At 41.8% G+C, this 23,120-nt stretch overlaps 2 protein-coding genes across 3 annotated transcripts in view; both read right to left on the reverse strand.

The window, feature by feature from the left end:
* Positions 1-2,386, reverse strand: part of DNAAF2 (dynein axonemal assembly factor 2) — a 15,782-nt gene extending 13,396 nt beyond the window's left edge. The window contains exon 1 of the mRNA XM_026849167.1: positions 1-2,386. Coding sequence (XP_026704968.1) covers positions 1-278 — 278 coding nt within the window. The 5' untranslated portion in view covers positions 279-2,386.
* The window catches only part of POLE2 (DNA polymerase epsilon 2, accessory subunit), a 25,709-nt gene continuing 3,792 nt past the window's right edge, over positions 1,204-23,120 (reverse strand). For both annotated transcript variants that reach the window (XM_026849378.1, XM_026849377.1), the window contains 18 exons: positions 20,575-20,675; positions 18,263-18,338; positions 16,769-16,846; positions 15,471-15,564; positions 12,913-12,987; positions 11,617-11,700; positions 11,004-11,060; positions 10,548-10,596; positions 9,493-9,565; positions 8,664-8,836; positions 6,531-6,620; positions 6,284-6,338; positions 5,066-5,125; positions 4,891-4,968; positions 4,382-4,490; positions 2,413-2,589; positions 2,223-2,290; positions 1,204-1,374 (listed from right to left, as the gene is read on the reverse strand). In XM_026849378.1, coding sequence (XP_026705179.1) covers positions 1,356-1,374; positions 2,223-2,290; positions 2,413-2,589; positions 4,382-4,490; positions 4,891-4,968; positions 5,066-5,125; positions 6,284-6,338; positions 6,531-6,620; positions 8,664-8,836; positions 9,493-9,565; positions 10,548-10,596; positions 11,004-11,060; positions 11,617-11,700; positions 12,913-12,987; positions 15,471-15,564; positions 16,769-16,846; positions 18,263-18,327 — 1,404 coding nt within the window. In that variant the 5' untranslated portion in view covers positions 18,328-18,338; positions 20,575-20,675 and the 3' untranslated portion in view covers positions 1,204-1,355. The remainder of the gene's footprint in view (positions 1,375-2,222; positions 2,291-2,412; positions 2,590-4,381; positions 4,491-4,890; positions 4,969-5,065; positions 5,126-6,283; positions 6,339-6,530; positions 6,621-8,663; positions 8,837-9,492; positions 9,566-10,547; positions 10,597-11,003; positions 11,061-11,616; positions 11,701-12,912; positions 12,988-15,470; positions 15,565-16,768; positions 16,847-18,262; positions 18,339-20,574; positions 20,676-23,120) is intronic.

A 23,120-nucleotide genomic window follows, 5' to 3' on the forward strand; every position in this document is an offset into this window, starting at 1 on the left:
GGGTTGCTGCAGATGTTGAGGTAGCAGCGGCGGGAGCCGGCCTGGCTGGTGCGCAGCACGTAGCCCGCCGTGGGGTGGACGAAGCGCACCTCCACGCCGCGTTCCCGCTCCAGGGCGGCCACTTCCTCCTCGTACAACCGCCGCTGCTCCGGGTCGGCCAGCTCCGCCGCGTACTCGGCGAACAGCGCTCGGAACTGCTCGTCGCGGAAAGCCCGTTGGAGCCGCTCCGCCTCCTCGGCGCTGAGCTCCAGCTCCTCCAGCCGCCCCGCGCCCGCCATGGCCCCGGCCCGGCCCGGCCGCTCCCGTTGCTGTGGAGACGCCAAACAAGATGGCGGCTGCGGCCTGTGCTCGTTGCTCTGGTGATAACAAACAAGATGGCGCCGCCGGCCAGTTGCTATGGAGATGCCAAACAAGATGGCGCCGCCTCCCCCTCCCCACACCAGTGGGCTACCTCAGGGTGGATTCCTCGCCACTTGCGAGCCCTTCGGCTGAGCCTTTCCCCTCAGTGGCTTTGTGCTGGCTCTGGGCCCTCGCCCCTCCTGCTCCCCCGCAGCGGGAAAGGTCTGTGAATCAAAACACCTGGCGCTGAGGCTCCGCTCTCTGTTCTACAGAGGCTCAGGGGGAGCTGGTGCTCCCCTGGTCTCCCTGCCCACGAGCAGCTGGAGCAGCTTTTTGCTTAGTTTCATCAAAAAGGGGCCGTTTTCATGTGCCCACGGGCCACTCTCTGCCGTAAGCCAAACCAGCTGCTGACGCAGAAGTCAGCACTTCCAGGCCCTGACTCTTTCCCACCTTCCTGATTTTTCCTTCAGGGAGATTTCCTCCTCCCGGCCTTCCAGAGAAGTGTCAAAGCACCATGTCCTTGTCCCTCTTACCTCTCCTCGCCCTGCTGGCATAACACTACCCACAAACAGATTATAGACTGTTAGGAAATAACACCTCATGATCGTTTCTAGACCCTTCTATCCAAATAAAAACCTTAGTTCACATTTCTGTTATCTCCTGTAGATAACTAGCTCTCAGTTCAACTCAGCGTGGTGAAACACAAAGTTCTCCCTATTTTTAACTTCTCTTTTTTTAAAAGAGATATTTCCTGTTTGATACACATGCGTTTGGTTCCTCCAGTTGCCTTCTTTTATCGTGCTCTGACAATTAATCTTCACCGGGACTCTACATTTTATCAAAACTAACACCAGTATCTTTTCCTGTAAAAGTTTATTTGTGTACAAAATAGACCTTTTTGGCTTTGACATTTATTATAAACAGTCTGTAATACATCATAAAAATCAATCCATCTCCAATGAGTGCTACAGGTGGCTTTATGGAGTCTTGCTCCCTTTTTGCAGTCTCACAGAAATTCAGAGACCCTGAAGCTTGCTGAAAGTACCAAAGAAAAAACAATATTTAGGGTTTTTTTTTTAAAAAAACACTTCACAATTCTATTTCTTGATCTAGGAAAGTCTTGATAATGTTTGAAACTATTTAAAGACCTAAAGCATCTCATGGTATGATATTTTCTATCCTCAAGTAAAGGTTACATGGGTCAATCTATCATCAGTTGCTGTGGGAGGGAGGGGGGGGTGTTACACATTCCCCTTTGAGAAAAACACAGCTTCTGCAGCAAGGCATGAAACTGGATCAGACGAGATAAATTTGCACTTTTCCCATGGGGTTCTACTATCATTATTTCAACAGGCAATTTTCATCACAGTTGTAAGCCCTTTCATACTTCTTGATATTTTTTGGTGTTGCAGCTGGCCTTTTTTTCCAATCATTGGAAGAGCACAGTTGGAATGAATAAGTACAGATTTAAAATATGTGAAATCAAAGCACACAAGTGGCTTCTGGGCTTGATGATGATCACAGAGAGAACCAAGAATTGACCAAAAGTGTAATTAACCTTATGTAGCAAGCATCATCTCCAGAAATGAATTTGTTTCCTAACTGTGTTTCAATTATTGAGAATCATATAGCACAGTCTATCTTTCCTTTTACTTTTGGATCATGCCTCTCATCATTGTTGTTTGACCTTAATTTCTAAGTTTATTATTTTAGTTCTAGGCATTTGGATTTCTTACACTGCCTAAGTATGAATTTTAAGTCTACATTAAACTGCTAGAAACTTCACTCTGTTTATAGAATTGATTTTCTGTGTTCCTCCTGATATTAGAAAGACAGCAAATTGGAAGATATTTCCTTTTAAATGAGAAACTGAATATATTTACCTGTCTTCAACTGTCTTGTTGGAGGGGTAGAATACCTTGAACGAAAATCCACTTCTTGGAAATGAACCCTGCAAAGAAAAATGTATACACCACACTTGTGTCAGTAAAATACTGTACAAACAGTAAGACACACGCTTGACTGTGAGACTGCACCCCCTTCTTATTTTGGTAAAGCATAAGGAAATCTTACAGGATTTATGCAAAGACAGTCAGTGTTGGTGACAGTGAATGGGTCGTATTTATCTGCAATGATGAGCATATCAGGCACAGGGTAGACCCTCAGGGCGTAGTCGTAGGCCCAGTACACGGGGCTAACGTACAGCGGAAGGGGCGTCAGATGTCCTTGTGATAATATAGTCTTTACAAACTGCAAGGTAAACATAAATAGTTAGTCTGAACCATTTTCTACAAGTCTAATCCCTGTAGAAGCTAACGCTCTGTTAATAAAGAAGCTTTGAACCTGAAAATGGGTTTTGTGTATCTCATTCCCTCTGATTATCACTGATTTCTAGAGTAAAGAGCTACTCCCCTACAACAGTCAGCTGCTTCTTTTTTTTTTTTTTTTTTTTTTTTTTTTTTTTTTTTTTTTTTTTGGTGTTGTGGGGGTTTTTAAAGTTTTTTCTGAAATTTATCAGCCAGTATTTCAGTATTTGAAGATCTCAAAACTATTTCATCAATCAGACTCTCCAACAGAGAGAATCTGCTTACCTGTTCCTCCAGCCCAGGAAGTACAAACAATGTCATAACTTTCATTTTCTGTTTTTTTTTTTCCCCTCATGCTTTCCTCACAGTACCAGTTAACCACAAGAACCACATTTAAACAGTGTCTTTTCCCTGAACTAAGGAAATCATTTGATTCCCAAATGATTTTGATTCCTTTGGCTGTTCTGGGAGTTGCCCTGCTCCAGACACCAGCTGCCCCCTTTCATTTGCTTTTTCATCTGGCAGATTCCAGACGGGGAATTTTGGCTTCTGCAACTCTCTCCTCAAGCCCCCTCGAAGCTTTTACTATTTCTAATCAATCACGTAACTGCCAATAGGCTCCATTTTTCCCAAAGGGCTGAAATAGCTGCAGCAACTTGGTGGAAGGGTCTGCTGTTGAAAGAAAACGATGCGCCAAGCATAGGCCCAGTTATCCCATTAATACTGTATGAGGCCTAAAGACACTATTAATTCAATCTAATATTAGTAACAAAATTTCCCTTTCTCATTCATCTTTTTTACACTGATGGCTGAATTAAAAAACTAATGACAGGCAGAAAAGGCAGAGAAAAACTGAAGTATGCAAAATCAAGCCAGTATTGTTATTGGCAGAAAGTGTTGCCATACATAATTCTACATTTCCTTCATGATTCTTTCCCTTCCAAGCATGGGAAAGCCCTGTAGGAGTACAGGGAAGTGATGGCTTGCAGCATATACATACATGCGTGCAAACACTGGGTTCCCTGTGTTCACAAAGAAACTGAGCACTGTGGTGATGGAGGGAGGGAAGAAAGAGCTACAATAAGTTTATGAGTCAAACAAATAAACAAAAAAACCCCTATAAAATAAACAGAAACAGACTCCATCCATCACTGCAACCAGCCAGTCCTGCCTGGATCATTCTCATTCAATTATATCAGTGAGTCCCATCAACTCCTGCCGTGCATTCATTAACTACAAACATAACTCGGAGCACTGTGGCGATGTATCAGAAGCAGGATTAAGACTTCAAGCAAGAAGGCAGAAGATACAGATGACCTTTTGGAAAAGTGACACGCTGCTTTACTGCAAATGTCACCGGTTCATTGATCAAAAAAAAGTATTTTGTATAAAACTTTGCCTTTAGGAATCAATGTTTCATGGTACAACATTCATTGCTGGTGCACAGACACCAAAAGTCAGCTGCTATGAAGTTTTGTGTTCAAGGGCACCTGCAGTGGGAGAGTCAGAATGACTCAATGCCAGCAGTCAGCACCATGGTTTCAGTCATTTTACTGTCAAGATGGAAATGAAATTAATAATACTACATGTATAGATCCTTCTTACAATCCCTCTTGGCTACTCTTGCAATATGTCATGAGAACGCAGATCAGAGCACCCTAAAGGCAGATTAAGAAACTGATTAAAAAAGAAGTCAAGGAGATCTTAGCAAGAAGAGTTGAAGGCAGCTCACTCACATGATTGGGAATGTCCATGTTGCTGGCGGGGAAGCGGACACAGTTTCTGCACATTTTGTTCACCAAATCTTCACGAAAGATAATTATTTCTTGGGTGCAATATTGAATCCTAACCAGAAAACATTAATGAAATTAAATAAATCAAGATGATGATAGGGAGCTGCATTATAAAGTTGATTTCCCTCTAATATAGCAAAATGAAAAAGCACATTTCAATTAAAATAACAGTTTCTCATCTTCCCTTCATTCTCTCCAGATTCAAAAAACACCTGATGCTTTTGATACGCACTATCAAACTTTGAGCGCTACTTCCTTTCATCACGAATTTATTAATGTATTTAAAACTAGTTATAATAAATGCAAGCGAGGAAATCTAATAATTTGAAAAATTTAAGACAAATCTTTCCAAAATTTGTAATTTTTGAAAATTACATCTGCACATAAATTTGTCATTCAGTAAAAAAAAAAAAAAAAAACACATGAAAAACAGCAGTAAGTTACACTGTTACCTGCAAGGATTTGTGGTGAAAACTGAAAATGGCACCAGCTGCCTGAACTCCTGAGTAATATTTTCAGCCAGAGGAGGTCTAAAATAAATAGCAACAGATGTAGCAATAAGTACTCTTACCTTTTTTAACCATTTAACTGAAAATTCCAGAATTTGAGAAAGTGAAGCAAACTGACCTTGGTAAAATAGAACCAGGACCAGGGTCTTCAGGGCCAGGAACAAACACAAATCGACTACTGTAAAAAGTGCAACATAATCACTTTTATACAAAATGATCCTAGAAGTATCTAAACATTGGCTACATACAGCCATTGCTCCACAGATGCATGCAAATAACCTATTCTGGGGCTGAGATGACAGCTCTTCCTGACCTTAAGAACTACATAAATCACAGCTAAGGCATAAAATACACATCCATTCCTCACTGAAGTGGAGAAAAAGTTTTAAACTATTCACGGTGCAAGGGGGACTGACTGTGGGAAGGGAGACAGACCAGGTGTGCAGCCTGGCTCAGGACTCGGTGGCAGTGGGCTCCAGGATCCCATACAGGCACCTCAGATAATCCAGCAGCATAGGTATGCCTGCTTCCATCCCACACAGTGCTCAAGAGCTACAGGCTGTGCCTTTCCTGGTTTGGGGCCCGTTCTAGGAACTAGCTCTACTTAGGGGCTACTGTTACAAATTCAAAGATCAGAAGTCAGAAAGGATAAACCCGGCTGCCTCTCTATTTTACTCTACTTTGTATATTCAGATTTCTGTAGAAGGGATTTAGTTCTCCAGGCCTGAAATGGGGTTCCCACAGAGCAGGGACAGACGAAGGAATAAATAAAAGATTCCTTTGGAGGACTGCATCACTTTGGTTAGTTCTCAAACCAGAGGCTGTGGAGAACTGTGTGTGCAAGGATGGAAGGGAGAAAAATGAGATGCCTCCATGTGGGCAGCAGTCGGTGTTTCAGACGACATTTTCTGGGGCTGGTACAGAAGGCCTGTAGGTGCTCGTAACAGCATCAAGACTTCAACATCAGTTTATAAAGCAGCACTGCTCAGGCAGAACCCTGCTGAGTTCAAGGGAATTCCAGGGGAAAAGGGCTCACCCGAATAGCACTTCTGGGGAATCATGAGCTGTGTTTAATCCATGTGGAAAATGTTGCAGGGAGAGGCAGTTTCACTTTTGCTCACTCAACAGCAGCTTCCATGACCAAGCTATTATAGATAAAATCAAAACCTTACACTGTTCCCAAAACAAACTCACAGGCCTGTTATAAGCCCAGCTTTCTATCTGGTCATAGCTGGCTCAAAATAATGCGAAAACATGGTATCTGTTAGTTTCTTAAAGCAATTAAAGGTTTCACAAAATAAACAAATTTCCTTTTTCACAGCACTTTACTGTGTACCTTTTATGAATGCTGGGATATTCACATATAATATCTGCAAGAGCCTTCAAAGAACCTGGAGTCAGGAAAAAAAGAATCTATGATACAACACCTGGTTAGACAATGAACATGTATTACATGAATCACCCCTACAGCACATGAAAAAAATGTGTCACTTAGAAAACAAGGGTTTCTTTTCTGCTCTCCTGATTTGTTTTGCCATCATTCTTTTAATTTCACGTCTGACTGTATAGAAAGACTTCCCTACCTTTCAGTGACTGAATCTGATTTTTTCCATATGGTGCAGATGAAAAATTTCCACAAAAGAAAAAGCAGGTTGGAGGTGCAGAGGAATAACCTGGGAAAACAAGAGTATGTGTCAGTATATTAATTCCCTTCAGTATCTTTCAGCATTCAGCCTCCAGGCCATTCCATGAAAGGCAGAAACTGAAACAGCACTTTAAGCTCTGCTGTTATTAATATACCTGAACTATTTGCTTTTGTTAGCTTAAAAAGGATAATGGCAATGTACAAATGTCACTTCAAGGAAGCCCTCTGTTATACACAGGCTCAGTTCCAACAACACCGTTTGTGTGTATCCAACTAACTACTGACCCAGTCATATAATTACACAAAGTACAATTATAATAAAAAATACAATTTAAAAATGCATGCTTTCCTTAAAGAGAAAAATAGCGAGTAGGTAGCAATGGATTACTATTAACCTCCATGCATCACTCCAATTCAAGGGCTCTATCAACATTTAATTCGCTCTTTGTCATTATAAAGCAACAGTAACTGGAATTGCCTGAGCATTTTAAGAACTGATGAATCCTCACAATTCCACTAATCACCCAGAAACACATGTTTTATAGCAAAGAGTGAAAAAAGAAACTTGATTCCCAGCCCTGAAATAAATTTTTTTTTAAAATCTACTCAGACATTCATCTCACATTCCAGGTTACTCTCCATTTTCCTGACATGCAGTACCAGACTTGGATTTACTTCACTATTTTTCAGTCTAGTTGGTAAATAGGACAGAATTGTTTATACCAGAGAAATGGCTCATCAATGTTTTTCCTTGCTATTCCACTCAGCTATTATTTTTAGTTTGTAATTATGAAGCTTATTACTTGCCTATTAAAAAAAAAGTCTCAAAATAATAAATGCAATCTATGCATCTCTGCCAGCTGAGTTCAGTACATTAACCTCACTGACCAAAGTCCCTTTATTACTTCAGCATACACAATCTTAGGTCAAGTTTAGTTTGCCTCAAGGATCTTGCCAACTTTGATCAAGATAGTGAACTGGTTTTGTAACTTCTGGGTGAGAGGGGCAATTTGTGTCCAATTTTCTTTAGGTGAGTAGCAGTTTCCCACCCTGCATCTTATGTTGCTTATTTTTAAATTAGCCACCCTCTCACACTTCCATTCTACCCTTCTAAGACAGACAGGACAAGCTGTTCCAAAACTGCTCTGGAATACAAAGAAGCAATTCACAGATCTCACACATACTTGCTATCCAAACGTTGTCAACATTACTAATGTAACGATGCGTGGAAGAAACAGTTCATATTTTAAGAGTAACTGACATTTTTTCATCGGTAGAACCAAAAAGCATTTGAGGGACTGCTGATCTCTGATGAAGTAATAAGTTTTCTTTAAACTAAGCCTAGGAATAACTTCCACGAGCAAGGGAAATGTTCTTGTCACAGCACATAAAATGGCTACCATCCAAAACAATATTAGTACTAGGTGTCAGCTTGCAAAAATATAATGCAATCCAATTTTAAAAACTGTTAAAGATCCAAAAGAAATATAATAGCAACCATGAAATCCAAATAGCTGTCACTAAAATTAGAATGAGACTTCACTGGCTTTGGGCTTGGGTTCAGTGGGATCCTACCAAAAAATGGAACAGTTGGGCTTATTCTAACTGTCTTAAAGTGCAATTTCATAAAAAATAAACAATACAGTAATAACAGGACTCTTGCAAACCATTGTCTTACCTTTTCATTTAAGAATATACTTTGGAAAAAAGGCACAGAGACCACTGTCTTGATGTCAGTTGTACACCATCCAGCTCGCCCTGCCCGACAGGGATGCTCCTGGGAGCGACCACATGATGAAGTGTTCACAAAGCTAAACCAGCATAAAACTAATTCTCCAGCAAAGGCAATTAGTTTTCTGCTGAGATAATCCCTAAATGAGCTCACCGTGGGGTCAGACTTCCCAGCCCATGCCAAGGAGGGGACAGAGCCACAGCTGGGGACCGAGGACCAGCCAGTCATCAGACTGCCCTGCTGCACTCGTCAGCTCCACCCACCAAGGCTGCTAAGGGCTTAGGAAAATAGTAAAAATTCTCTGAAACAAGGCTCAGAGCCAAAACAGTCCTCACCTACCCGAAAACATTGTGTGAAGCTTTTCCAGTACTTCTGCTTGGTCCAGCCATACATCAGAAAGAAATACAAACATTGCATCTTCATTTTCATCCTCCAGCTGCTTCAGTTTTGCAGAAGCCTTCACTGAAGCTGAAGAAGGCCCTCCAAAGAAGTTTACATTCCCGTAGAAGGCTCTACATCATTAAAATATTCAAGTTAGTCCTGTTTTCTTCCCAAATCGTTAGTAGTTTTGATCATGACTCACTTAAACCTTTAGTATTAGTATTAGTATTAGTATTAGTATTAGTATTAGTATTAGTATTAGTATTAGTATTAGTATTAGTATTAGTATTAGTATCGTTGTTGTTACTATTATGATAGGCAGCTCAGATGGTATCAATAATCATTTACTACTTCATGGAGAAACCCAAGGAGAGAAATGCAGTCACCTAGACATAAAGCAGAGGTGCTGCCCTGCCGTAACTTAATTATCTCAGGGTAATATTTATCCTGGGTTCTTTCCCACATCCATTCTTTGAGTAACAAGGAATTTTACTCCCATGTAATAGTTACCTGGTTTTGCAACTGAGAAGGGCTTTCATCTCAATTAACATGCAAAACCTAACGGCCTTTGGAAGGGTTTTTCTGCCAACACTTCAGGCTTTAGTACTGGTCCAAGCAGACCAGCAAGTCCCAGAATTGCTTCCTTAAAACTGTTTTTATTTTGAAGCATTGGGGGAGGAGAAAGAATAGCACACTTTAATGTCACAGAAATTATAAAATAATAATGTGCTTACTTAGAAAACCATAACAAAATATGGAGTGAGGCTGCTGAAAGTCAGTTTTATACCTAGTGGTAGCAGAAGGCTCAGTAGGCGGAAATCCAAAAGCATTCACATGAAAAACTTCATCTTCATACCAACCTAAGAGATTTTTGAACAACAAAATAACCTTTAGTTTTTCTAACAACATCATGTCCTAGACATTAGTCAGACAGTTGGCAGCTGTAGTGCATAGCTAGTCTCAGCCTCCATCAATCCTTCCCTTGCGATAGCACCAGCCCCTGTGCTGTGTAGTGGTGAACCAGACCAGGGAACTATCTGGCTGAAAAACAGGCTGAGCAAGAAACCAACTATATTTTAACCCAGACACTTCTTTGAATGGATTTGATGCACAGTCACATAAACAACCTTCTCAACCCAACCCAGTAAGAATGTAAGGGAACAGGATTCATGTTTGCTGGCCCTGTCGTAGAAGAGTCTCCATCAAACTGCACCCTTTCTCAAGAACTGTCCCACCTGTTAGAGGAACAGAACTATTAGGGTGATACTTGTCCCCACTATCATTTGTGCTCCTAACTTCTATTTATTTTATAATCTTTAAACAGAAAATACATTATTAGAAAATAGACTGGGATTATGCGTATTGCACAGAGTAATATTCCACAAACAGCCCATTATTTTGCTAAAACAAGGCTCCAAAACTGCAAGCCCTTACATCATCTTAATGAGAAGACTCATTAAAGCCTCTGAAGGACCAAAGCTTTGCCAACAAAAAGCAGCATTTTCAGATTGTTAAATCATAGTTTGGTTATTCTAGTCATAACTTCTCCGAGCATGTTGGAGCCAGACTAAAAAAGGCCAACCCTCAAAGCTGCTACAGATGCTCACATCCCACTGACGTCACTGAAAACCACAAATTTTGCACAGCTCCGTTCTCTGCCTCCAGAGCCCATGAGGTAAAGGAAAGACTTATGGCCATAAATCTCAGTCACAAACTCAGCTTATGGTCAAGCCTCATCAACATGAGGCTTGTCTGTCCAGCCACATCTGGCAGACACGTAACTGCAGCAACAGCCATTAACAGAATAACTTATTACAAGCAAAGAAAAATAGTCAGCATTACCTTCTGCCAAAACAAAGCATGATTCAGTATATAAACCACTGTGGAACTGGTGCAGAAAGGTTAAGAAATATATTTTTCTTAGATCAGGACTCTTAAACTTGTTCTTTAGCCAACATTTGCTTTCCAGCTGCTGTAATACATTTGGACACCACTGAAAGTTCACAGGCTGCCTTAAGAGCCCGGTAATTATGTGGTAGCTGAGCAGGTAAGTTCATAAACAGCCCGCAAAGAGGAACATGCTCTGCTTCCACTAGGAGGAATACTAACCTTGCCCTCACAGCCTCTGTGAAAGGGCACTGAGCTGCAGCAACCAAGTAATTTGAAAAGAAGCAAAAAGACAGAGCTGCAACTCTCAATATGTCATTTTTAATAGTGAGTATTGATTTACTATTCAATTTTAAATTCTCCAGGTCTATAGAAAATATCTTCAATTCTTACATCACAGTAAAAGGATATGGCTTTGCTAAGGTCTAGCTGGACCACTCCTGTAGGGTCTTCTAGGAAAAATTTCCCCTAAAAAACAGGATTAATTAATAACGCAAAATATACCCAAATGCATAAATGCTTCAATCAGAAGCATCTCTCAGTCAGCACTTCGAAATCATTTAGTGGGTTTTAATATTAGAACACACTGGCAGACCTGAAAATGATGTAGTTAATAGTAAATGTATCTTAGCACCTTCCCTTTGAGTGGCTGCAGCCTGGATTGCGGGCGCACCCCTCCCCTATGACTACAGTCCAATGCAACAGCAAGTCCAACCAGAGTCACGGGAAGCTCCAGCGTTTTGAGAAGGGGCATGCCTAAAAATGTAACTGGTTCTGGCTGCTGACATAAAGCCTGACAAAATGCTGTAGTGAGAAGATAAAGACATTTTCCCTCCAACACCAACTGCTTGTGGAAAAGTCTCTTCTTAGGGAATGGATCTCGCACCACTGACATTGATGGGAGCTCTGCCACTGACTTACACGACAGGATGAAATGGTGAGATACTTAAGTTTTCTCATTTTCTAATGTATTATAACACTGAATGAATGGTGACCTAGATATCCACAATAAAAAGCAACCTACCTCCTTAAGCTGAGTTATCATCCCAAGCACAATCACTTCTCTCACTTTAGCTGTATTGCCCAACAGAGTTTCTATTGTTTTAAGCTGGAACCAAAGGCAAAGCATCAAACAACAGTTAAATCAAACTCACCGTGTATCTATTCTTAAACAAGCAAGACAAAGCACCACACAGCACACGTTTTTACCTAAATACACAAATGAGCTATGAGAAAATACAGGCTCATTAGAAAAATCAGGGACGCATGGCTGAGTGTCAAATGGAGCACCACTTAGGAAAAGATTTCCAATGAAGGCTGCTAGCACAAAGAACTGCTTAGCAAGTAAATATCATGATTATTTTGCTTGCAACTGGATTAAAACTGAAAATAACAAGTGGCAATTTCTGCTCTTGCCTAAGAATGTCAATTCTAGTCACTGGATCCTCAGCAGGATCCAACCTGAACCACAGGGCCAGCCCACACCCATGCAGTCACACTAATTCCTTTTCTCGAGGAACCTTAGGTGGATGACAGAGAACACTCCAGAGTAACACAGGTGACATCGCACAACACGCTGCCTGCGGCTTCTGGACAAACTGATTTGGGTCTGTCAGGCTGCAGTTAAGAGAGCCAGTCCTCTTGCAGCACCAGTATAAGCAATGCATTTGCCACTGCTGACAGGGAGGAGCAGTCAAGGGAGAAAGATAAAGCCTGTAAAGCCTGGATGGAGATAAAGGCTCGACTCAGCTAAGCTCAGTTCCCTTTTTCTACACGATGGCATGCTCTTGAACAGGGAGAAGCAGGGAAGCTGAGCAAAGAAAAAGCTGTTATTTGGTACCCAGTGACACATATACACACACACACTCATCTTTTTTTAACAGTATGAAATAACTATACAATATAGTGAGAGCATTTAATATATGAAAACTGAGATGGGAGCAGAACAGACTAAAGTTATGACCTTATTCAATTGTAGGTTTGTAAATTTAGTGCTTATGAAATAAGAAGAAAAGAAAATATCCCCAAGGAGAGGGAAGCAAAGTGCAGTAAGCTAACCAGCTAATGCCCTTCCACCTCAGGAAGCCACGTTTCTCTTGCACTTCAGAGCTGCTTTTCAGTGGTTTCATCATCATGCAGATCTGAGCCATATAACTGCATTTTTGACACACAGGCTAAAAATTATCAAAAATAACTCATTTGCATTGATTACTCATATTGGATGTAAAACTAAGATGTCACTGAAGAAACATTACTGCATTAAGGCGTAAAACAAGTACAGTTCCCTTGGCAAGAAAAAAAAAAAAACCAGATTTTTTACCTGGAATTTGCTCTTACTGTCATCAGGATGAGCAACAACTGCTGAAGGAGTAAACAATTCATGTCTGTGAGTCCTCTGCAGAAAACAAAATTGAAGTAATCCAGTTTTAAAATAAATGAGCACTGTCAAAAAGCCAGTTTATTACAACCACTATACAAAATATTGTTTAAAGTTCTCTTACTCTGTTTTATCCAGCAACTTCTAATCTGTTGAGCATAATCAGTTCTTTTAGCAAGAATGTGCTTCTAAGAAATAGATGTTCAATAATACTGGACAATAAAACTAAGCCAAAAAAAGTAAACCCAAAGCATCTACAATCCTTCCAAAAGAAGTTATTTCTGACTACCTGGAAGGAAGGACTGAGAGAGCGAGGGGAAGTAAACTGTATTAAATGCTAACTATGTGGAAAAGAGCAGGTTTCTCTTCAGGGCAGGGCCTATTAAAAGTAAGCAATATTTTATTTCATTTTTAATAACAGGAGAAAGCTACACTAACAGATAAACTGCCAAAAGCATGAAGAAAATGCACTGTAGAAATTTTCACTTCTTTCACTCTTTTTCATGCAGTCTGAAAGCCTCCCCTTGGAACAAACCCATCGCTACCAGCCCGTGTAACACACGCAGTAATTGCTATCAGTGGCCCTCATGCACACAGTGACCTGGACCTTCACTTTTCTAGAGGGTGGAAAGGAGTATGTAAGATAACCAAACACAAAACCTGTACAACAGAGTCTATGTGAAACCATCAGGCAAAGGTGCAACAGCACAACAGTCTAAGAAAAGGAGGCGTCAGGATATACACCCTATGGACACCTGCAGCTGCTGTTCACAGAAACCAACTTGTTCTGTGCAAGTGGGTCAATTCCAGCAGGTTTCACTAATCTTCATCACTGTTTGTATGAACTAAAGCTTCTTCTAGGCTAACTGGTCTTCCAGAGCAGGGGATCCCAAATTGCTGTACACGTACTCCTACTGGTAGCTGGTAGACAGAGTTCTGCTGCTCTGGGGTATCTGACCCTGTGCCTCAGACTACTACATGGATGAGAAGTTCATAGAATCACAGGATAATCAAGGTTGGAAAAGCCCTTGAAGCTCCTCCAGCCCAACCATGAACCTCACCCTGACCGTTCCCAACTCCCCCAGATCCCTCAGCGCTGGCTCAGCCCGACTCTTCAACCCCTCCAGGGATCCCGGGGACTCCCCCCTGCCCTGGGCAGCCCATTCCAACGCCCAACAGCCCCTTCTGCACAGAAATCCTTCCTCAGAGCCAGCCTGACCCTGCCCTGGGCAGCTTGAGGCCATTCCCTCGGGGCCTGGCGCTGGCTCCTTGGCTCCAGAGACTCATCCCCCCTCTCTGCCCCCTCCTGGCAGGGAGTTGCCGAGGGCCAGGAGGTCTCCCCTCAGCCTCCTCTTCTCCAGACTGAACCCCCCCAGTTCCCCCAGCCGCTCCCCAGCAGACCTGTGCTCCAGACCCTGCCCCAGCTCCGTTGCCCTTCTCTGGACACGCTCAAGTCATTCAATGGCCTTTTTGGGGGGAGGGGCCCAAAACTGAACCCAGGAATCGAGGTGAGTTCACGCAGTTCAGCTCAGTGCCTCCCCGCTGCCTACAGGCCAGCACAGACAAAAGCTGTGCTCACTCTCATAGAAGTACAGAACCATAGAACAGTTTGGGTTGGAAGGCACCTTAAAGATCATCTAGACCCACCCCCTTGCCATGGGCAGGGCCACCTTCCAGTAGCCCATGTTGCCCAAAGCCCCGTCCAACCTGGGCTTAAACCCTTCCAGGGAGGGGGCAGCCACAGCTTCTCTGGGCAGCCTGTGCCAGGGCCTCACCCCCCTCACAGGGAGGAATTTCTACTTATTAAAAGAAGGTCCGTGTCCTTCTGCTGTTGGTGTCCCAGAGCTGGACCCAGCCCTGCAGGGGGGTCTCCCAGAGCAGAGCAGAGGGGGAGAATCCCCCCCCTTGCCCTGTGCCCACCCTGCTCTGTGTGCAGCCCAGCACACCGTTGCCTTTCTGGGCTGCCAGCACACGGTGCTGGCTCATGTTGGGGAATACCGTTCTGAATTTGCTCACAACACAAACCGAAGACACACGTGCCACCAGGATATGACAAGGGGTGGTTGGCTTTCATTGGGCATTTTGAAAACTGGAAAATGAATAAATGAGTAAATGAACTAAACCAGAATCAAACTTCAGTGCTTCAAGGAGAGCCTGAATGAGAGATTTGTATTATCTCAACAAGCACTACGTACAATGACATGCTAAACAATCAATGCAAAGACAGACTAGATGATGGAAAAGAGCAAGACACATGTAAAAATACATAATCCTCTCTTAAGACATGATGCTAAAATGCAGAAAGACATGAATCCATCATACTGTATTGTGACAGTTGAGAAGACTGATAAACGTTAGCACAGACCCTGTTTTTATTCAGATTTTATTTAAAGTGTAGCTCATAAAATCACCTCAACACAAAGCACTGTTGTACATGTAAGAATATAAAAACCAGCATTTTGTCTGTGCATTTTGTTAAACAAAGCAAAACTTTTTCTGACCTGTTGTAAGATGGAGTAGCGTTCACGAAACAACTCAGCTTTATCTCTGGCAGTTCCAAATAAATTCGGTACAGGGAAGTTGGTCATTGACAGACTGCAAGAAGTTTAACACAATCAAGATTAAAAAAAAGGTACATTTCACACGCAAAAATTACTTATTGATCTAAAAGTTCTAGGAGGCTGCAAAAGCTATAACACTACTGCGTAGTTTATTTACTCAATGAGGAAGATTTCTGCTAGGGAACCTGTGTTTCTGCATTTTGAAGGCTACATCCATTTAATTTCCCTCTAACTCACAGTCCTCAAGATTTATCTGTCCACCTGAATGGGACTCTGCAGAAATCAGTTTCTAAAAGAGCAGTTATGTCTTAAGTGGCCACGAATAAGAGTATTTTCTTCCTCATGGATAGCAGACTGTCTTCGTGGGGTTCTCTGCTTCTGATAGCCTGGAAAGCTGGAATAAAACTCCTACTGCAAACTCACAGATTGCTTTTGCTAGACTGGCAGAATCACAGACTAAAGCTAGAAAAGGAATTGCACATTACATGAAGGTGGCTGCAACCCCTCGCAGTGGACACTACTATCCATCCAACACTACTTTGAGCTTTTTAAAAGCACAGCCTCTTTCTGGGTCAGCAGTCTGGGTCTCTTGCTGCTAAAGGTAAATTCTGTAGCTAGCAAAACATTTACAACCAATTTCCCCAACTACTTCTCCCTTACTCCAACCTGGGGGATAACCAGTTGCTCCTAATTTTAATTTTTTAGCTTTTGTAGCTCTCCTTAGAAAAATCCCTGGGCTTCAAGGAGTTGCAAGCTACAGTCTAAGAAACTGTAACACACAGACCAAATTTATTTTTTAAAAAAACAAACAGCCAAATGTGGGGGGAAAAAAAAAAAAAAGCCAATATATACGTATATCCTTACCCTTACTGTCTATTTTATTCATTAGATGGCATAAACATGGTTGGACATTTTACTATCTGATAAACGCTGGAGTTTCAGAGCCAGTAACATCAGAGGCAGTACAGAATACACTGCCACAGGAGATACAGGTCCCCGTTTCAATTTCATCCTACTGAACTACGAAAAACCCAATGGCACATTTATTTATGAGCCAGCATTTATCATAGAGCCTGACTAGATCTTTACAGACTAAGAAACAAAATGATCTCACCTTCTCACTCCGCCTTAAAATAAGCAGACCCAAAAGGAAAAGATCAGAAACCAGACTTTTAACCATATAGAGACTTTTTTCTTAAAACAAGAAGTGGTTGAAACTTAAAATAGGCAGGACTTACGGTAGAAACTTCTTTCTTTCTGAATTATAAATGTAACGTGGAATATCAAAGGCTCCAATAATGTTGAAAACATTTTCTCTGAAATAAGTATAAATTTACAACATTATCTGAAGTGGATGAAACAAACAGTAACAAAACAGGTTGAATAAAATTATATTAACTTTGTTCACTACCACCCTGTGCTACCACCATTTCTCCTGCATCACTCTAACTATTGGATACCACTGCATCTTGTAATTCAAAAAAAGGAAACTCTTCAAAAGTTCATTTAGAAATGAGAGAGGGACACATCTCCTTCCCGTACCATCCTCTGCTATCTTTTTTGACAACAGAACAGCCATGGCATGGTTTATGTGAAGGTTTAAATAATGGACATGCAAAATTCTTCAGATCATTAATCGAGTTGATACATCCCATTATATTTACTGCTTCAGCTCTCTCCCCTGATGCCTCTCATTTATTTGTCACTGTGAGTGGATTGATTTCATCAGAGTAGATAAAATTATCCCATGAACCTTCACACAGGACAACCATCACTGCCTATCAGACACTTCTGTCTCAGGCTTCAGAGTGCATTTCCTACAAAATTTCGCCTTCAGGCTTTCTGCAGCATAATTCAGGAGTTGTACAGGCTGGCCCTGTGATCTGTAGAACTTCTCCCTTCAGGACTCTACTGAGAATCTGTGCATACAGATTTCATTTCTGGAGTAAAAAATAATGTATATAAAACAACATAAAGAAAAGTCACACTCAAACCATCTGCATCATGAAGGTTCCAGTGACAAGGAGAAAAGTAAAAAAGAAATTTGCTTCATATTGAGAAACTGTGGGATCACAGTATCTAGTTGACATGCCTAGCAAACCATTTATTTTCATGCTTCGCATTACAATGTCAATATACAACATGAACACTAAAGGAAACACATTTATCATGATCGCAAATAAAGTTCTCAGAAACTCAAGTAATTGTTCTCCACTTTGTTATCAGAGAGTGAAAATCAATCACGGCTTTCAAAAAAACAGCCCTGCTATATGAAAAAGCAGAAACAAGTACCATGGAGGAAAACTTTTCCAAGTGCTTTCAGAAAAGAAGTACCTTATGAAAAGCACAAAAATAACCTTAGGTAATTTTGATCTAGAGAAAAGGAAATAAAGACATGAACAGAAGTAACAAGTTCTCTCTGTATTGTAACTTTTGGTTTATTTTATTGGTTAATATTCAACCTGTATCCCATGTAACACATAACCATAGCATTTTAATTCCAGAATGTCAGCATTATATTTAGAATCCCCTAGAGGCTTATCCATGAGAACAATTTTTCTAAGAAGGAACATTACTAACCTTCTAAGACAGTACCAGGAAGACAAAAGCACAAAGCAATTACTGCATGTGTAGCACTGCAGAAAATGCCTGACATTTATTTTCCAAGAAGAAATAAAGGAAGGCATACCAACCCTCATAAACCTCAAATGAAAAAAATTATGTCACCGTACATAGTTTCATCAGATGCCTGGCTACATTCTTGGACAGCTGCTTCCACTGTGGATTGTTCAATCATATTAGATGACACTGAAAAGAAAATTTCAAAGGATTAAAACTGCAGCCTGTGGAAAGTTGTCAGAAAGTAAGTACGTCCCAAATATTTTACAACAAATGGTTCAGTCTTCTCAGAGGAATACATTATACAAGTAAGCATATTTTCAGTAAGTTAATGACACACACTGTTTTCTCTTTACAAATGGATCACTTAGTATTCTTACCAGAAGGATACATCTCTAGTGAAAAAATAACCCACACACATACTGTGCCCACCATTAATTCACTAAACATGGAGAACAAGACAATTATAGTTTATGCAAAGCTGCCAAATATACTACAAATGTGTTAGATCTGAGCTTTCACATTCTGGAGGTTAATTTTGATCCAGAACGTTATCACACAGATTGCTGTCATAAATAAGTATTCAAACAGTTTAACAGAATTTTGGAGATAGGCACATTGTTGTCTTCACGGATTTAAACTGATAACTGAAATTTAAAAATATTTCTAAATGCTAATGTTTTGACGAATTTGAAGGGAAGACCAATCAATGCAGATTCACAAAAGGACTTGGTCAGCGTTGCCAAGCCTATGTGCTGGGCTCCCAAAACAGAAATCAGTAGGTGAAAACCCGCCCTTGAGTTCCCTGTTCAGGGCATGGGATTTTGAAATCACAATTTCTGTAAGACAGTGATAAATAGCAGAGAAAAAGGGGCACTAAGGGAGTTAGCAGGAGTCACAGGAGAGACCAGCATGTCTGAAGTGCCCCTCTACCCCTAACCTCAAACAACTCACAGATGTTAGCTGGACAATGTGGGAATTTATAGCACAAAATTCCACCCTGAACAAAGACCAGTGTTGGTGAGTGCACTGACTGCATGTACTACATTGGCCCTAGAGCTTCTTGTACAGACCCAAATTTTGTTCAAAAATGACTACGTGTTAATTTGTACCACCAGGCTTCACGCTAGATCAGGACCAGTTCTTCAAATTGCTTTTACTCCCTGTTTGATCAGCTACAATCTGTTATCCCATGGCTAGAGTAGAAATATAAAGACATCACTTCTATAGTCTGTGTTCTAGTAAAACTACAAAGCAATCATGTGACCACCCTCGATTTAATTCAGTTTAAATAGCATAGGCTGGGACAATTTCCTGAGCTCATCTAAAGCCTAGTATTTATTTTAGATCACATTTATAAGGATTTGAATCTTCTCGGCCAAAACCTGGCAGTGAGCCCAAGTTTCCTAGTTCTCATGAGCTCTGATCAGTAAACACACACGTATGTCAGGCATCAGTGCCACCTCTGTCAGCCACATTCTTTAACTAAAGGTGCTACAACTCCTGTTTTGTGCTGTCAGACTGTGCCAGGTATATTTTGAGCTCTACCCCATGCCTTTCATGACACTTAAGAGGAGCAGGGACACTGGATCTGTGTACCTCAGGGCATACTGTCCCAATTAAGCAGGAGGTAGTCCCCAGATAAAATGCTTCTGCCAAGACAATGGAGTTTTCTGGATTGTACTTTTGGACTTAATAATTTATAGAATTTGATGTAATTTCACAGGCCAAGCTGGTTCAGCTTCTCCAGCGCTAGAGCGCTCCAACTGTTATCAGCACCTCCTGCCCAATGTTACTACCACGAGATCAGGCTGGCAGAACAGGACACCTGCCCTGCTGCTTCAGAGAACATCCAGGTGATGATTAAACTCCACCGCTGGTTTAAATTAATATGCTGGACCGTTATACTGTTGCACTTGCATCTCCCACTTCACTTGGATGCGAGGGCAGTGATGTCTGAACAAAGGAATCCAACTGTTCCCTTCCTGCAGTCACAGCTAGACTCCCCAGATGATAGCTGTCAACAACCCTAAACTTTTTTTGGACCTGGTCTACTGAATAACAAGTGAATTTCTCATTATTTCTTCAGTTTATTTTAATAGTTTAAATGATACTTTCAGATGCAAAGATGTCCATCCAAATTCAGCTAGGTGCTTTTAGTAACTGGCACTGAAAAATTTCATTACTCTTTTTAAAAGTCAGGAGGCACCAGGCTGCCAACTGTTTAAATGGCAAAATTGTACTATCTTTTGCTGACATTACAAACGTCAGTATTTAAGAAAACATCAACAAATACATTTATCTTGATCAACCCAACAGACTAAAATGATACCTTAGTGCATATGCTGCCAGTAACTCTGTCTAAATAAGATTATAAGCACAAGATAAACTTAGCAAGCTTAAGAAAAATAATTTGTTTACTTACAAGGCTGTTTTTCAACGGCATCAATGACATTTTCAATTACATCGTCAAGTTCTACTTCATTGACAGACTGAAGAGCTTCGGTAAGATACCTTAGAGCATCCCTAATTCCAATGAAGAAAATCAGCTCAAAAAGCAATTACTATTCAATACAGTTTATACAAACTACGCCAAATTTGGCAGATGTGAATATAATCACTAAATGGCTTGTGATTTTAAAAGTAGAAATAATTAGTACTGCATAATACTGCTAGTTTAAATCAAACAAACAAAAAAAACCCATCAGAATTGAAAACATTGAGGATAAGAAGCAGAGAACCTCATCTTCATATAATCATAGAAAGACTCATGTCAGAAGGGAGCCCTAAGGTCTTCTGGTCCAGCTTTCTGCTCTGACAGCACAGGCAGCTCACATCACTGTTTAGATTCTAAACATCTCCAGGGATGGAGTTCTCACAGCCTCTCTTGGCCCTGTCCTGGTACTTATCTACTCTCCTTGTGAACAACTTTTTCATAAGATTGTAGAAAAGTCCACATTGGAAGTGACCTCTGGAGACCATCTGATCCAACTTTCTACTGAAAGCAGGGTTGTGCCATCCAAGGCCCCATTCAGCAAAGTCTTTTGAGTATTTCTAGTGAGGCAGATTTCATCAGTTCTCTACTCAACCTACTTTAAAGTTTCATTGTTCTTAGAGTGAAGATTTTAAGCTTGTGCCCATTGCCTCTGGCCCTGTCACTGTGCATCCCTGAGAATAAAGTACCTCTGTCTTCTCTATAACCTCCTTTTAGGAAGACTGGGATTAGATCCTCCTGAGCCTTCCCTTCTTGAGGTTCAGTAAACCCAAATCCTTCACAATTTTTCCATGTGAAGTACTTCAACCCTCGAATCACAGAATGGCAGAATCACAGAATGGTTTGGGTTGGAAAAGACCTTTAATGGCCATCTAGTTCAACCCCCCTGCAACGAGCAGGGACATCTTCCACTAGATCAGGTTGCTCAAAGCCCCGTCCAACCTGATCTTGAATGTTTCCAGGGATGGGGCATCCACCACCGCTCTGGGCAACCCATTCTGGTGTTTCACCAGCCTCACCATAAAAGATGTCTTCCTTGTATCTAGTTTAAATCTACCCTCTTTTAGTTAAAACCATTACCCCATGTTCTATCACAACAGGTCCTACTAAAAAAGTTTATCCCCTTTAAGTACTGAAAGGTACTAAGGTCTCCCCAGAGCCTTCTCTTCTCCAGCTGAACCCCCCAACTCTCTCAGCCTGTCCTCACAGGGGATGCTCCAGCCCCCCGAGCATCTTTGTGGCCTCCTCTGGCCCCACTCGAGCAGGTCCCTGTCTTTCCTGTACTGAGGACCCCAGAGCTGCATTATCTTGGTGGTCCTCTGCTAGACCCTCTCCATTTTTTTAATGTCTCTCTTGAACCAATGGCACTAGAACTGGACAAGTGGGATTTCTTCTGTTGCAGTCTGTGCTTGCTGCCTCTTCCCGTCACATCCCTGTTAGGCAGTTGGATCATCTTCACCCTCTTTCCAGCAGACTGAGCAAACCCAGCTCTTCCTGCTTCCCTTACACACCATGAGCTCCAGCCCACGACCACCCTAACAGCCCACTGAAGGACCCACTCCACTTTACCAGTATCCCAGAGATTGGAATTATTTTCATTCTAAATAACACAAGAATTAAAAACACTCTTCTTCCCTCATCCTTACAGTCTCGCAGTTTAAGATAACAATTTTCTTATTAATGTCATCTGTCGGCCAGTCCAAACTGGCATTTTGGTTAACAGCCTGACCTTCAAAATGTCTCAGTTCATTTAACTGTGGGAGCCAGGAGCTCTGAACTTGGACTCCTCACTAATGAAAGTGCCAGGACACTGTCCAAAATAATCACATCCCATCCACGCCAGAAACAAAATGGAACTTAACGCGCTATCTTGAAAGGAAAAACACCAACAGCAGAGCCCCGGGCACTCTGATAAACCATGGCACTTTCCACTGCGGGCAGAAACCACTTTTCTTTGACCTTGCAATCTCTTAACTAATGGACATTACTATGTACCTTTGGAGATACCGTTTTCCTTCTGATAGTAAGAGATGCTGAACACAGAGCTGGCAAGTGCAACTCAGGAGAGAGATCCCAGAGGTGTCAGGGGGAAAAACCAAAACAAACAAAAACCCAACAAACAAACAACAAACCATCCAGCACCCCCATCAGGGAGAGAACCAAGGGGCAGGTTTTGGTGGTACCTAAACCCACGGCGTGGGCCGGGCCAGGGGTGGAGATGGATGGAAGGGGCCCAGAGCAGCAGGGCAGGCAGAACCGCGGGGAGGAGAGGCGGCCTCGGTGCGGGGCGAGGAAGAGGAGGGAAAGGCATCGCCACATCCCCGTGAGGCGGGGCGGGCCTGTCCCTGAGCAAAGCCCACAGCGCCAGACCCTGGGGCGCGCCCCGAAAGCAGGAGGAGGCCCTGAGGGAGGGATGAGAAGACGCACCCCCACACACTCACACACACCCCCCGCCACTCTCCCGGCCCTACTCACGC

Source organism: Athene cunicularia, assembly GCF_003259725.1.
Source record: "Athene cunicularia isolate RWA chromosome 5 unlocalized genomic scaffold, athCun1 chr5_part1, whole genome shotgun sequence".
NCBI lineage: Eukaryota > Metazoa > Chordata > Aves > Strigiformes > Strigidae > Athene > Athene cunicularia.